A 15,359-nucleotide genomic window follows, 5' to 3' on the forward strand; every position below is an offset into this window, starting at 1 on the left:
CTAGCCTTGAGCTGAAGAGCTGAGGGACAGTGCCCAGGCCCAGAGTTCAGGCCCCATGACCAGACCCCCCCCCCCAAAAAAGGTTAGGGACAATGCCCAGACCCTGAGTTCAAGCCCCAGAAAAAATTGTGAGAAACAAAAAAAGTTATATTTTTTATGTCCATGGTTACAGACTACTGTTAAGAAAATAACGAAGTTGCCGGGCACCAGTGGCTCATGCCTGCAATCCTAGCTACTCAGGCAGCTGAGATCTGAGGATCACGGTTCAAAGCCAACCCAGGCAGAAAAGTCCGTGAGACTCTCATCTCCAAAAATAAACGACTAGAAAACCAGAAGTGGCGCTGTAGCTCAAGCGGTAGAGTGCTCGCCTTGAGCTGAAGAGCTGAGGGACAGCACCCAAGCCCAGAGTTCAAGTCCCACGAACGACAAAAACAGAAAAAGAAAAGAAAAATGGAGAAAGTAGCGCTGTGGCTCAAGTAGTAGAGTACTAGCTTTGAGCTGAAGAGCTCAGGGACAGCATCCAGGCCCAGAGTTCAAGTCCCATGACCGACAAAAAAAAAAATTAAAAAAGAAAAATGGAAAAAATAAGTTCCATTAGATGAGTAGATAAGCAAGTAAGGATTAGGAAAGAAACATATATAAAAGATTACAAGGAATTACTATATACCTTTCAATAATATCTCTGAATGGTAGCATTCTTAATTCTCCTATCAAGAAAGAAACAAAAACAACATTTTGCTGCATATAAGAAATGCAACTCATTGGCAGACATAATCACAGACTTTAAAAGGAAAGACAAAAAGATATTCCAAGAAAATAGAGTCTAAAGGCAAGCAAGAGTACCTATATGCCTATTTGACAGATCAATCGAAAATTGACCAAAGGGGATAAAGAATATAACATTAAAGATAAGTGAAATAGAAAAACTTGGAAAAAATTATATTAAACGAAGTAAGCCAGACTTAGAGAAAGACAGGCTGTAATCTTAGCTACTCAGGAAGATGAGATTTGAGGATTGCAATACGAAGGCAGCCCAGACAGAAAAGACCATGAGACTTTTAGTTTCAATAAACTACTCAGAAAAATCCAGAAGTGGTACTGTGGTTGAAGTGGTAGAACACTAGCTTTGAGCACACAGAGGCTAAAAGACAGCGCCCAGGCTCTGAGTTCCAGTCCCAGGACTGACAAAAAATCTACAAGAAAACATTATATGATTAAAAAAATACATTGGAACATGATAGATTATACACATCTCTAAACAATCACATACAGTAAGACCAAAGGAGGATTTTCTTAGGAGAGGAACACAAAGGCACAATAGCTATGTGTATCTGATCATATAAAATAATGTTTATTGAAAAGAACCCCAGGGAATGGAAACAAGAGGTTTTTTCTTTATTTTTTCTTTCTTTTTTTGGTCGGTCATGGGACTTGAACTCTGGGTCTAGGCGCTGTCCCTGTGCTTTTCACTCAAGGCAAGCATTCTACCGCTTGAGCCACAGTGCCACTTCTGGTTTTCTACTTCTGGTTTTCTAGTGGTTTTTGGAGATAAGAGTCTCATGGACTTTCCCGCCCCGGCTGGCTTTGAACTGTGATCCTCAGATCTCAGCCTCCTGAGTACCTAGGATTACAGGCATGAGCCACCAGAGCCCGGCAAGAGGTTTTTTTCTTAATTGTTGATTCTGTGGAAGTGGCGCTGTGGCTCAAGCGGTAGGGCGCTTGCCTTGAGCTGAAGAGCTGAGGGACAGCGCCCAAGCCCGACAAAAAGAAAGAAAGAAAGAAAGAAACAATTGTTGATTCTGTTTTCTTTTCCTTTGTCTTGTTTGTTCATTTATATGTGTTTGGGAAGGTAAAGGGAAAGTACAGAAATGGTGGAACAAAGAGTGAACAACTGTAGCAGTGGTACTCACTAGACACTGTTGAAAAGGGAAACTATATAACTTGTCCATGAAAGAAAAACTAGGAGAGAGTGAGAGAAGGGGTATTATTGTTAAAAAGAAATATGCTCTTTATTTGACTTAATTAACTGCAACCTCTCTGCACATCACTTTTATAATAACAATTTAAAAAATGTATGAAGCTGGGTGCCAGTGGCTCACGCCTATAATCCTAGCTACTCAGGAGGCAGAGATCTGAGGAACATGGTTCAAAGCCAGCCATGGCAGGAAAGTCCCAGTGAGACTCTTATCTCTAATTAACCACTCAAATCCTGGAAGTGGAGCTATGGCCCAAAGTGGTAAAGCACTAGCCTTAAGCAAGTGACAGTGGGACAGTGCCCAGGCCCTGAATTCAAGCCCCACAACAACAAATGAAAAATAAAAATAAATAAAGGTAAGTGAAACAGGCTACATAAAACAAACACTAATAAACATGTAAGCACAAGTAATAGTGAAACAGTGGGTGACTTTAGTGCCTATTTCCATCAATAAATAATCCCCTTGACAAAAATAAATCAACAAAGAGCTTCAGAATTATATGACACAGCAGATCAAATGCAATGACCAGACGCCTACAGAGCATTCCACTCAACAGCCACAGAACACTCTTTTCAGTAGTCCATGCATCTTACCCCCAATAGATCATATTTTGTGATATATAATAAGCCCAAAAAGGCAAAAATTGAAATAACTTCCTGTGTGTTCTCAGACAACTATTGAATAAAAATGAAAGATCAGTGGCAAGAATAACACCAGAAAAAATCAAAGACATATGCATTCAAATAAAATCCCTTAAATTGTGTATTAGTGGATCATCAAAGAAATATGGGTGTGTAATAAAAAAAATTCCTAGATTAAAAAGAAATACAATTTTCCAGAACTTTGAGGATACAGTAATGTCAGTGACTAAAGGAAATTTCATAGCTATAGGAGCCCAGAGATAAACTCACACAGGTAGAACCATCTGATTTTGACAAATCAAAAACATAAATTTGGAAAAAAGAATCTCTTCAACATATAGTGTTGGGAAATCGGGATGGCACATATAAAAGGCTGACATTAGAACACTGTGTCTCAACTCTGAAAATGTCTATTCTAAGTAAAAGATCTTAATAGAAGACATGAACTTTGAAACTACTACAGGAAAACAGAGTGGAAACACTTTAAAATACAGTCATAGGTCACTATTTTCTGAATTGGACCCTAAATGGAAATAAGATGAAGAATGCACAAAGCCAGGCACTGGTGGCTCATGCCTGTAATCCTACCTACTCTGGGTGCTGAAATCTGAGGATGGCAGTTCAGAGCCAGCCCGGGCAGGAAAATCTGTTATACTCTTACCTCCAATTAACCACAGAAAACAGGAAGTAGCTCTGTGGCTCAAGTGGTAAAGTGCTCACCTTGAACTGAAAAACTCATGGACAGTGCCTGGGCCCAGAGTTCAAGCCCCATGACCGACCACTTCTCCCCACAAAAAAGAATGCACAAATGGAAATATATCCAGTTAAAATGCTTCTGCACATCAAAGGAATCAAGTTGAAAAAAGCTAGAATTAAAAAAAAAGTATTATAACATAGGTAATTCCTGACATACAAGGATTGTGTATTCTTTTCTGTATTCTCAGTTTTTAGCACATGAGACATTATTGGAATGAGGAAGGGATTGGGATAAATAGGTAAGAGTCATTTATTCACAATACCCTTGATTCTAAACTGTTTTCAGTTAATCTCTATCTTTGAACCAGTTTCAAATAAAGTTAGAATGCTTTGAAAAAGTGATGAATTTTGGTAATTGTCTTTTAGGGATTGTCTAGAAAAGTGTTTCTCATATTTCATATCCAATATACTGACTGGCTATAGAAAGAAAATGCATATTTTACTGGTACTGTATGTTTAGATCAGATGTGTGCCTTTCTCACTGGACACTGTACTCACGGCAAAGTCATGATCCCATGGGTCCAGGAGTGGATTTCCAGGCACTTCTGGCTATTGACCTCATCCCACTGAGGAGTAGTCACATAGTCTCCTTCACTATCCTGGATAGAAAAAGGATGAAGGAATTAATATACCATTTGGGTCATCAAATCAGGCATCTGAGAGGTTATTTAAGGGTATAGTGATTCAGCCTACTCTCCAAGTAATATACAACTAGCCCAACATTGCATCTGTGCATACAGCCCACCCAGGTGCAGTCTAGACTATTTCATAGCTTCCCTTGAAGGTATGTACGTGGCTCTGAAATTATACCCTGGATAACTGAATATGGGATCAAGTGAAGTATGTAACTTCAGTGTCACTTCTGGGAAACTGCTAGTCCTTCCTATGTCACTCATGTCTGTGTTTTAACCACATAACAAGAACAACCCCCTAACCGTGAGGGCATAGTGGAACATGCAATATAGAAGAAAACTTTTCCTGGTAACTTTCTCGAGCTGATTCATTGTCCATTCTGGAGTAGCCCTATATCTCTGGATTATAATATGGTAAAAAATAATCTATGCTTCCTGAGTCCTTATCTTTTAGAGGAACTAATAATTGTGATAGATTAGCCTACACTCTAATTAACAGAGCTTACTTATTAGTAAAAAGACAATATGTGGTCTCAGAAACACTTCGGCAATATATAGAGGCTCATATGCACATGTATCCAAACATAATAACTGAAGTATGATATATGCAAGAGAAACTTCCAAAGATGTGATTTTATAAACATTAGTCTAGTGTTTAACTCTTTTGCATAAAGTTGACATAAAATTATAGGAAAATATGGGGAGATAAAAATTAGAATAATCTTCCAGCAAAATTTTTCTTTTTTTTTTGGTCCCACCGTGGGGCCTGAACTCTGTCTGGGCCTGGGCGCTGTCTCTCAGCTCTTCAGCTCAAGGCTAGCACTCTACCACTTGAGCCATAGCACCACTTCTGGCTTTTTTCTTTTTGCTTATGTGATGCTGAGGAATCGAACCCAGGGCCTCAGGCATGCAAGGCAAGCACTCTACCACTGAGCCACCTTCCCAGCCCTCCAGCAAAAATTTTCAAGTACTCTCTTAGCCATTAAAAATTCCTTAAGTACAAAAGCTTTATAATTTGAAACAACAACAAAGCCTGCTGGTCACCCAGACTTTTGTCCCATTTACATTAAAAAAGAAATAGATAATACGATGCTATTGCCCAAGATTTGTTTCCTTAGTATTTTGCTAAAAGAAATCTTGTAGCTGAGCTCCAGTGGCTAACACCTGTAATCTTACCTACTCAGGAGGCTGAGATCTGAGGATCAAAGCCAGCCCAGGCAGGAAAGTCCATGAGACTCTGATCTCCAATAAACCACCAGAAAACCAGAAGTGGTGCTGTGGCTTAAGAGGTAGAGTGCTAGCCTTGAGCTGAAGAGCACAGGGACAGCGCCCAGGCCCAGAGTTCAAGCCCCACGACCACCAACAACAAAGAGCGAGAGCGAGAGCGAAAGTGAGAGCGAGAGCGAGAGAGAGAGAGAGAGAGAGAGAGGAAAGAAAGAAAGAAAGAAAGAAAGAAAGAAAGAAAGAAAGAAAGAAAGAAAGAAAGAAAGAAAGAAAGAAAGAAAGGAAAGAAAGGAAGGAAGGAAGGAAGGAAGGAAGGAAGGAAGAGAAAGAAATCTTGTGGCTTTTTTTCTTTTCACTTTTAAATATAACTTGTTAACATAAATGCCATTTCACCTTGATATCTAACCTTCTCATTTCAGGTTAAGTATCTACGTGTGAGTATATAAAACTAAGTAGAGAAAATCTCTGCTTTGCCTACTTCATTAAACAGCACAGTATCAAATAAATGCGGTAACTTTTAAAATAGTTTGAAGACTTCTCAAAACACAAGAAGCATGGCCTAAAATCATTCAGGCAGAAGACATAAATAGTACATTGGTTCCATGCTGTAAACACCTTTTACTTTATCCCGTCTGTTTTTTGAAAATCTCTATTCTACAAAAAAAATCAACATGTTTATGAAGACATGGCTTTATTTACTGGATTCTAACTTGATGTGATGCTTTAAAATAAACTCGGTACTTTTAGAAACATAAAAAATGAAATAGGCAGTTTAATATATGATGTGATGAAAGTGTTCCCTTATACCTGTTAGAATAGAAAAATTCAATCAAATGCTTCAATTCCATCATTAGTATCTTTATACTTTACAATCTTTTTCCTTTTTGTGTCAACCAAATCTACTCAGACAAATGCATATTATTTTTTTTCTATATGTTTCTAGTTTATTTTAAAATCTTAAATGTGAGAGAAATTATCTAGATCTCAAAGATCCAAGGTGTTTGTTTTTTAACATCAGTTAGTTGTAAAATGAAACCCTGTAACATTGCTATTTGTCCCTACAATCCATCTTGAACATTCACCCCTTTCATTCTTCTCTCCTATCTCTCTCCCCTTCCCAAACCAGTCTCATTAGCTTCTTTGTTCTATTTTCATGCATATACATAGGTTATTATAACTATATTCACTCTCTTTATTCCTCTCCATTCACCTGCCCCTCCCACTGGTACCCATGCCCCAGCCCAGACACATTTCAGCTTTCTAGTATTCTTTTTACTAAACTGCATGTTGACTATGTAAGGGGTTTCATCATGGTGTCTTACAAATACCATGTTTTAATTAGATGGATCATGTAAATCTAATCTTATATGTGTTCATATTTAGGTCTAATATCCACTTATGAGAGAGAGCATTCAGCCTTTGTCATCCTGAGCCTGGCTTGCTTCACTTTATACAACATTTTCCAACTCTATCCTTTTCCCTACAAATGACAAGATTTCATTCTTCTTTATGGCTGAGTAACATTCCATTGTATAAACCATATTTCAGCAGTCCATTTATCAGTTGTAGGACATCTAGGCTCTTACCATCACTTGGCTATTGTAAATATGGGCGTGTATATGCCTTTATTATATCCTGGCTTACATTCTTTCAGCTAAATGCCCAATAGTGGTAAGTGCTGGATTGTAGAGTACTTATCTCTTTGAGAACTCCCAAATTGACTTAGATAGTAGTTTCACTGGTTTACTAGTTTAAAGACTCTACCACAAAACTGAGATTTCATACTCTTAACAATGTAGCAAGATATGAAATCAACATGCATAAATCAGTTTCCACACTATATACCAATAATAAACATGTTGAAAAAGAAATGAGAAAGACAAACCTATTCATAATAGCTTCAAAAGGAGTGGGGTAGCTAAGCACCCAGGACAAGCATTAAAAAAAATGTCTCTTTTTGTGTCATTCTTGGTATTTTTTAATTTTGTTTTCCAGTTGAGGGGCTTGAACTCAAATACCACTAACCTCAAACACAGCTTCTTTCTGTTCCTTGGATACCTCTACTTCATCAAATGACCAAATTAGTGGTTCCTTCAGGGGATCGATGCTGTTGTGGAGAAAAAGAGTATAATTTTTCATGCCTTATTATTAATATTATAAATTTAAACTTTATTCACCAATATTATTTTAAGGGACAAATCATAGTTATGTAATTTTAGACATTGGTAAGATGACCAACTACAGGTATCTAATATCCATTCCCTCCTAAAAAAAGACCAAAACAAACTTTTTATCTAAGTAAAGGAGAGGGGGGATAATTAACATAGTAAAGACGGCAATTCTGGCCAAAGCAATATACAAATTCAATCAATCCCCATGAAAATCCCAACAACTTTCTTAAAAGAAATAGAGAAATCAACTCAAAAATTCATATGGAATAATAAAAGATCTAGAATAGCAAAAAACAATGCTTAGCAGGAAGAATAGTGCTTAAGGAATATCAATACTGAACTTCAGCTATATTACAAAGCCATAGTAATAAATACAGCTTGGCACTGGCACAAGAATAGGCCTGAGGACCAATGGAACAAATAGAAGACCCAGAAATATTCCTACAAACATATAGCCAACTAATATTTGATAAGGGAGATGAAAACATAGGCTGGAAGAAAGACAGCCTCTTCAACAAATGGTGCTGGCAAGATTGTTTATCTACATGTAGAAAACTGAAGCTCTATACTCATACATCACCTTGCACCAGAATCAACTCTAAATGTATCAAAAGGCTTCAATGTAAGGCCAGATACTGTGAAAATATTACAAGAAGGAGTAGGGTAAACCCTAGGCCTTCTAGGCACAGGTTGACAATTTCTAAATAAGGGATCAGAATCAAAACAAATCAAAGAAAGGCAGTAAATGGGATTGTATCAAACTGAAGAACTTCTGTGTGGCAGAGGACACAGCTAGCAAGAGAAATAGAAAACTCACATAATGGAAGAAAATCTTTACTAGCTATGCATCAGACAAGGGCCTCATATCTAAAATATACTTAGAGCTGAAAAATTAATCCCCCCCCAAAAAAAAGATCTCCTCAAAAACTCAGCAATCCAATTGTAAATGGGCTTAAGACTTAAAAAGAGATTTCTCAGAGGAAAAAAAAGAATGGCCAATAGACACATGAAGAAATGTTCAGCATCTCTGGCCATAAAAGAAATGCTAATCAAAACAACATTGAGATTCTACCTCACTCCAGTTAGAATGGCCATTATCAGGAAAACTAACAACAACAAATGCTGGTGGGGATGTGGCCAAAAGGAACCACTATTACACCATTGGTAGGAATGTAAACTTGTTCAACCACTCTGGAAAACAGTATGGAGGTTCCCTGTGATCTAGTAATCACACTCCTGGACACTTATCCAATGGACCACAAATCAGGCCACACTAAAGCCACCAGCAAAACCATATTCTTTGCAGCACTGTTCACAGGCAAGGTATAGAATCAACCCAGATGTCCTTCTGTGGAAAAATGGATCAAGAAAATGTGGTATATATACACAATGGAATTCTATGTTTCTATCAGAAAGAATGACATTGCCCCATTTGTAAGGAAATGGAACAAAAAAAATTATTAAGCCAAGTAAGCCAGAGCCAAAGAAAAATAAGCTGCATGGTTTCCCTCGTTTGTGGTTAACTCAAATGTACCTATAAATTTACAAGTAAACACACTGAATAATCAATATATATGCACCCACACTAAACTATGATAAATTATACAGGATCCTAGACATTCACACACTGAGGCCAAATATATTCATAGGAATGGTTGACAAAGACTCATTTGCTATGTGCATATGATCATATAAAATAATATTGTGTGAAATAAATCCCAAGTAAAGGAAATAAGAGACATTGTTTAGTTGCTACTGTTGCTGATTTTGTTTTCCTTTGTCTTGCTTATTAGTTTGCTTGTATTTTGGAGGGTAAGGGGGCACAGAAAAGGTAGAACAAGGGTGAACAAATACATCAGTGGTACTCACTAGACACTACATGGAAAATAAACTGTACAAGGGGAGACATGGTTCAAAAAGAATTGCACTCATTACTCATTACCTGAGTCACACAACTGCAACCCTCTGTATATCAACTCTACAATAACAATGGAGAACATAAGAGTACATCATGCCAGAGAGTGGGTAGAGCAGTGAAACTGAGTTTTATCATTTAGAGAATGGAATGAAAGACTTTGCATCTCAGGGTCACAAACAGAAGGGATTTCTCCCTGAAGGAAAAAGGTAAGCAGGACACCTTAGTAGCCTATCACTTCTATAGATTCATGTAGTCCAGTACTTGAACCAGTCTGGTGGCATATCCCCAGGAGCAGTGATTTTGGCCAAGGGGAGAGTTTCCAATTCAGCACCCTGGCCCATGAAGCACCCTATATCAGAGTCACTGTTCCCTGCTTAACTGACATTCTAGGATTCATTTACATTCTTTTTATTGAAAACTATTCTAAGCTGGGCATGGTGGTTCACACCTGTAATCCTAGCTACTCAGGAGCCTGATATCTGAGGATCACAGTTCAAAGCCAGCCCCAGCAGTAAAGTCCTTCCTATTTCCAATTAACTATCTTTAAAAAACAAACTGGAAGTAGAGCTATGGCTCAAGTGGTAGAGCACTAGCCTTGAACATAAAAGTCCAGGGACAGTGCTCAGGCTCGTAGTTCAAACCACAGACCAGCAAAATGCAAAAATAAAAACAAAACCCTACTCTATAAAGTTGAAAGAGACAACTCTTCTCGCAGTGTGCTAGAACTTATAGACAAGGTCAACCTAGTCATGCATCAAAAACAAAAATACTGAGAAAGAAAGTTTAGTCAAAATGCATTGTACTCATAAACTGCTTTGTTGAATGGCAACTCCTGTGACCAACTAAAGATAATAAAAATATTGAAAATGAAAGACTATAAGACATGTAGAAGAACATGAAACCAACAAATATCTTCATTATGAGGGTTTCAGAAGAAATGAAACAAAAAACTTATTTAACAAAAACAGAAAGCTTTACACTTATTTAGAAAGATGGATAATCAGAATTGTGAATCTCAAAAATCTCCAAACAGGCTGACTCAAGTACTTACTCCCTGAGGCACATATAATAAAATTGTCAAAAATCAAAGGCTGAGAGAGTTTTATTTTATATCATTTTTTCACTTTCTTTTTAATGGTGCTGAGGGTCTTATGTGCCCATTACTCCTAGCCACTCAAAGAGAAAAGTTTAAATATAGAAACTAAAAAGCTTTAATTGATACACAAGGGAACATTCATGAGACAATGAGTCAGTTCCTCAGCAGACACTATACAATCCAGTAGAGCATGCATGATGCATTCAAAGTGCTAGAGAACAGAAAATGCCCATCCATTGAAAATTCTACACACAATACAATTGTCCTTCATGAATAAAGTAATGGTCAAATATAATTAAAATAAGTTGTTATGCTAGTCAGATTATTTTTATTGCCATAACAAAATGGCTGACACAAACATTTTAAAAGAGGAAACATTTAGTTCTAAGTTTCAGAGTCAGTGGTTGGTTGGCTCTACTTCCATGGGCCCATTGGAAAGCTCAGCACCAAGGTGGAAAAGTAAAGGTAATTTACAATAATCTAACAAAGAATCTAAAAACCAGCAGAACATAATAAGCAATAGCATATGTATTTTTGAATGGATTATCATTCTGTTGATGTGGTTTTCCAACGTATCCTTCTTTTCTGCCATGCTAGCAAGTATATTTATTATTTATGTGTCACATTTTCAAGTGGAAGACATTCTGAAAGAGCCAGACTTAATACTTCCTTCTCTCCACTAAGGGAGAGAAGAAGTGATTATTTAAAGAGAGTCAGGATAGCCTTCTCATATTTCCCCTTTTTGGAACATGTTTTCATGTGAAAGTATATTCTCCCTCTTGGGGATACCTGTAGTTTGGGGTTAAGTTTAATCCAGGGAAATGTTAACAATTCTACTTGATTACACACATAAGCCCATCTTCTAAACAAATTTATATCAGCAATAGTCTAGATTCATGACATTCATATAGCTCTAACATTTTTACTCAGTTGGTAACATTTTTATTCAGGTGATACCTCTATTGAAATAACTACCAATTTTAGACAAGTATGCCTATCAAGTTTGTCAAGTCAACATCCCAAAGCCATGCCACAAAAACTACTGGTTCTCACTTGTCTTCCAGAATGATATCATTTTTCAAGGTTGTTTGCACGGGGTCCAGTACAGTAAAGTTAGCAACTGCATCAGTGACGCTGAGGGGTATATAGTCTTTGCCATCCTGCATGATAAACAAAAATGACAATCAATCTCAAAGGAAAACAAGAGATTTGTGAGTTTCTTTCTTGCTTCATTTGACTACAAGAAGAATTTCTGTGTTTCATTGGGCAGTTAAAAAAGCTTGCTGTAGTGCCTGGCACTGGTGTCTCGTGAATTTAATCCTAGTTACTCAGGAAGCTGAGATCAGAGGATCATGGTTCGAAACCAGACTGGGCAGGAAAGTCCATGAGACTCTAATCTCCAATTAGCTACCAAAAAGCCAAAAGTGGGGGTGAGGTCTGCTCAACTGGTAGAGCACCATCCTTGAGTGAAAAAACCAAAGGGAAAAAAATATAAGGCCTTATATTCAAGCTTCAGTAGTGGCACAAAGAAAAAAATATGTTTGCTCTATTTCTGCACTTACTTCAATCTCTGATAATAATTTGGCTCTGAACCACTTCTTTGTGTTTGAAAGGGTAAATAGTAAGGCTGCTTTAAAAATTATGGCGGATTCATCATCCATTACAAAAAGGATTTTTCCCTTTTACATTTCTATTTCCTCTACCATCTTTCCTCTTAATTCTCCAAAAGATAAATGAATGCAGTATTTAGTTTTCTATTGCTATGACAAAATGCCTGAGATAAGCAACTTAAGGGAAGAAGGATTTATTTCAGTTCATGGGTTCAGAAGTTTTAGCCCATGATCTATTGCCATATACTTGAGGCAGAGCTGAAATATCAAGATGGGGAGAATTAATAAAACAACATGGTTCACTCCATAGGAAACATGAGGCAGAGAGAGGAAAGTGGGAGAGATACGATATATCCCTCAAAAGCATGATTCCAGTGACCTCTTTCATCTAATCAGAACCCACATTCTACTAGTTCATTCAGTATGAACTCACTGATGGATTAACCTTATTAATAAAGTTAGAACTTTCATGATTCAATCACCACTCCATGACACTATCAGCTGAGAACTAAGCCCTTGACACATGAGCATTTCTGGGGAACAGTTCATGTCCAAACCACAAAAGAGGACAACTCTTTTGAACATAACAGCTCTGACCATGTTGTGGTATATTACCCATGGTTTTCCTGTTATGTACTGCCCCTTGGGTTGTCTGATTATATAATCTACCTCTGGTAGTATGTAGAAAATATTATCCAAAGTAAAAATTCAAATATGTTCAAAACAAATAAAAACAAGCACCACTTACCTTGTGCCAAATAATAAAAATTAATACTGTACATATTTTATGTAGTATATCCATCATGAATTATGAAATGATTCTATTAGTAGCTCCATTTTACAGATGGGCAGGTTGAGGCATAGAGAAAAAAGTAATTAAGTAATTAAGTAAAGTAATTAAGAAAATTAAGTAATTTGCCAAGGTTAACAGAATAAGTGCTAGGTCCCTATCTGACTCAAAAGAAATCTATCTTAAGCACTATTTATTGCCATTCTTGACCACTGTCATATGAAGTCGAGATTTTCCACAAATCTATACTATGCAACATGAACTATTTTAAACCTACTTTCCTATACACTCTCTAGTCACAGCCCTAAGTTTAAAAAACATGCCTGTCTTCTATATTGCCTGGTATAACTAAAATGGAAATTGAAGATTTGGTTTGAATTTTATTGCTGAGGTATAAGAGAAAGTAAATTTCAAGATTGGAAATCATTCCAACATCTTCATTGTACATGTTGCCAGGTGAGGAAGCTAAAACCCAAAAGAACTGAAGAAGTGACTTACCCAATGTTCTTTAGGTACCAAACTTAAGTAGTGGATACTCTTGTATCTAATTACTGAAATACTTTCAAAATTTACTCCCTGTCTCCATGAAATGAACTTGTGTATTAGTATTTATTAAGCAATATTAGTAGCTTGTAAGTACATGAATAAACAGACTAATTTACCTTCTAGAAGTAGGTGGCTTTTGTAAATCCCCAGATTAGAATATCACAAAACAAAAACACCAGTTCCTTTACTCATTACCTTGCCCACTATTCTTTAAGAACTAGTTGAAGATTTAAAAGTTCCTTCATCAAGTTACTTCATCTCATATTTTCAACAACACAATTTGTTCGGGGATGGCAATGGAATTGTGGTTCAACACTACTTGGTTTGTTTTGAGATACACAGGGCTTAACTCTTGCCATTTTTGACTTAGAAAGAAAAGTAAAAAGTGAATTTGAGAGAAAACTTCATTAGTAGATGAAGGGATTAGTTGTTATGACTTTTTAATGTTTTGCTTGACTACAGATTGATAAATTCTTATTTTTGAAATCTGAACTTCTTAGATGAATGAAGCCTCTGGGCTGTTATTCTCCTTACAGTATTCCCATTTTGTTTTTTGTTTTTTTTTTTCAAATTTGACTATTTTATTTATTTATTTTTTCAGTATTCCCATTTTGTTCTTTACCATTCTGATGTTTCAGGGGATCTCAGATATCCCTGGTAGTGAATATAAGTTCCTAGACAAAATGACTTAAAGGTAAGGGTCAATCATGTCAAATTTATTTCTTCCTTTAAGACCTTTCTTGCCTTCAACTAGAGGTATGCCTTCACCTGGACCTGAGCTCCAAAATTCTCCCCATTTACTTTTTTCCTTCATTTTCTGTTTGTATAGATCATTTTATGGCCTGTTTCTGATTCAAGAGAATTATTGTGGGAGCTTTTTTTAATTGACTGAAGTGATCTCTGCCTGTTGGTATTCACAACCTTGTGTAACTAATACCTTCCTCTCAGAGATAAATTAGAATTATACCTCTTATTTAAATTAGGTATTACTGTGTTTCCAAAGTTGGTAACTAACAATGATGGTTGTATCTGCAGAATGTTTTCTCCATTATGAGTAGCCCTGGAGATCAGGCTTGGTCTTAAGCATGTTGAGTGAATGAGTGGCTGTTGAGCTATATCCAATCCAGTTCTAGTCCTGTGGTAAAAAATTACTCTTCAACCTTGCCACTATCCAGTCCTGCTTAAACATTGTAGACTCAGCAGAAAAAAAAATGGGATGTTACAGCTCAACAACTTTCTCCTGGAGGCAGACATCCCAATGCAATAACAAAAGAAATATTTTTTAAAACCAAGGTAATATGACTTTTCCAAAAGCCAATAATTCCACAATAATGGATTCTAATGATAGGAAAGTCTATGCAATCCCAAAGAACTACAAAAATGATTATGAGTGACTAATAAAATTTTAAAAAGAACACAAATTAATACCTGATTGAATTAAAGAAGAATAAACAGATGAATGAAAAAAGAATATAGGATATGAACTTGGAACAAAAGAAATAGCTAGAAATCCTGATGAAATGAGGCTTATCAAATGAACTCTAAGAAATGGAAACAAGAGTTTTTTTATTTAAAAAATAAAACAATAAAAAGTCAAAATGAAAATTTAGAAAATAAAAGCTCAATGAATCAAATAAAAACCTCAGTGGAAACTTTTTCTGGGAAACTTGATAAAGTAGAAGACAATGTATCAGGACGTAAGAAGAAAATGGTCAAACTAGCAACATTCAGAAAACAATAAACAAAATCAAACTAAAAGAGTATAAAGAGAACATAAAAGACTTATGGTATAGCATTGACTAAATAAATATAGAAATAAACAGAAAAGACAAAGGAGAAGTAGAAGGGAAAGGCAAAAACATATATTAAGCAAAATAAAAGCACATAACTTTACTTTTTCACTTCAGGATGGCACTCTACCACTGGAGCCATATATATACTTCCAGCTTTTCTGATAATTAACTAGAGATATGAGTCTCTCAGATTTCTCTGCCTAGGC

General features: G+C 36.5%; 1 protein-coding gene across 1 annotated transcript in view; it reads right to left on the reverse strand.

Annotated features, from left to right (window-relative positions):
• LOC105999329 (vascular endothelial growth factor receptor kdr-like) overlaps positions 1-15,359 on the reverse strand; it is a 181,953-nt gene that overhangs the window by 5,178 nt on the left and 161,416 nt on the right. Inside the window, exons 28-30 of the mRNA XM_013034308.1 lie at positions 11,468-11,574; positions 7,255-7,336; positions 3,872-3,972 (exon numbers count right to left, since the gene is read on the reverse strand). Coding sequence (XP_012889762.1) covers positions 3,872-3,972; positions 7,255-7,336; positions 11,468-11,574 — 290 coding nt within the window. The remainder of the gene's footprint in view (positions 1-3,871; positions 3,973-7,254; positions 7,337-11,467; positions 11,575-15,359) is intronic.

The sequence above is a fragment of the Dipodomys ordii genome, unplaced genomic scaffold (assembly GCF_000151885.1).
Source record: "Dipodomys ordii isolate 6190 unplaced genomic scaffold, Dord_2.0 Scaffold187, whole genome shotgun sequence".
In the NCBI taxonomy this organism is placed as follows: Eukaryota; Metazoa; Chordata; class Mammalia; order Rodentia; family Heteromyidae; genus Dipodomys; species Dipodomys ordii.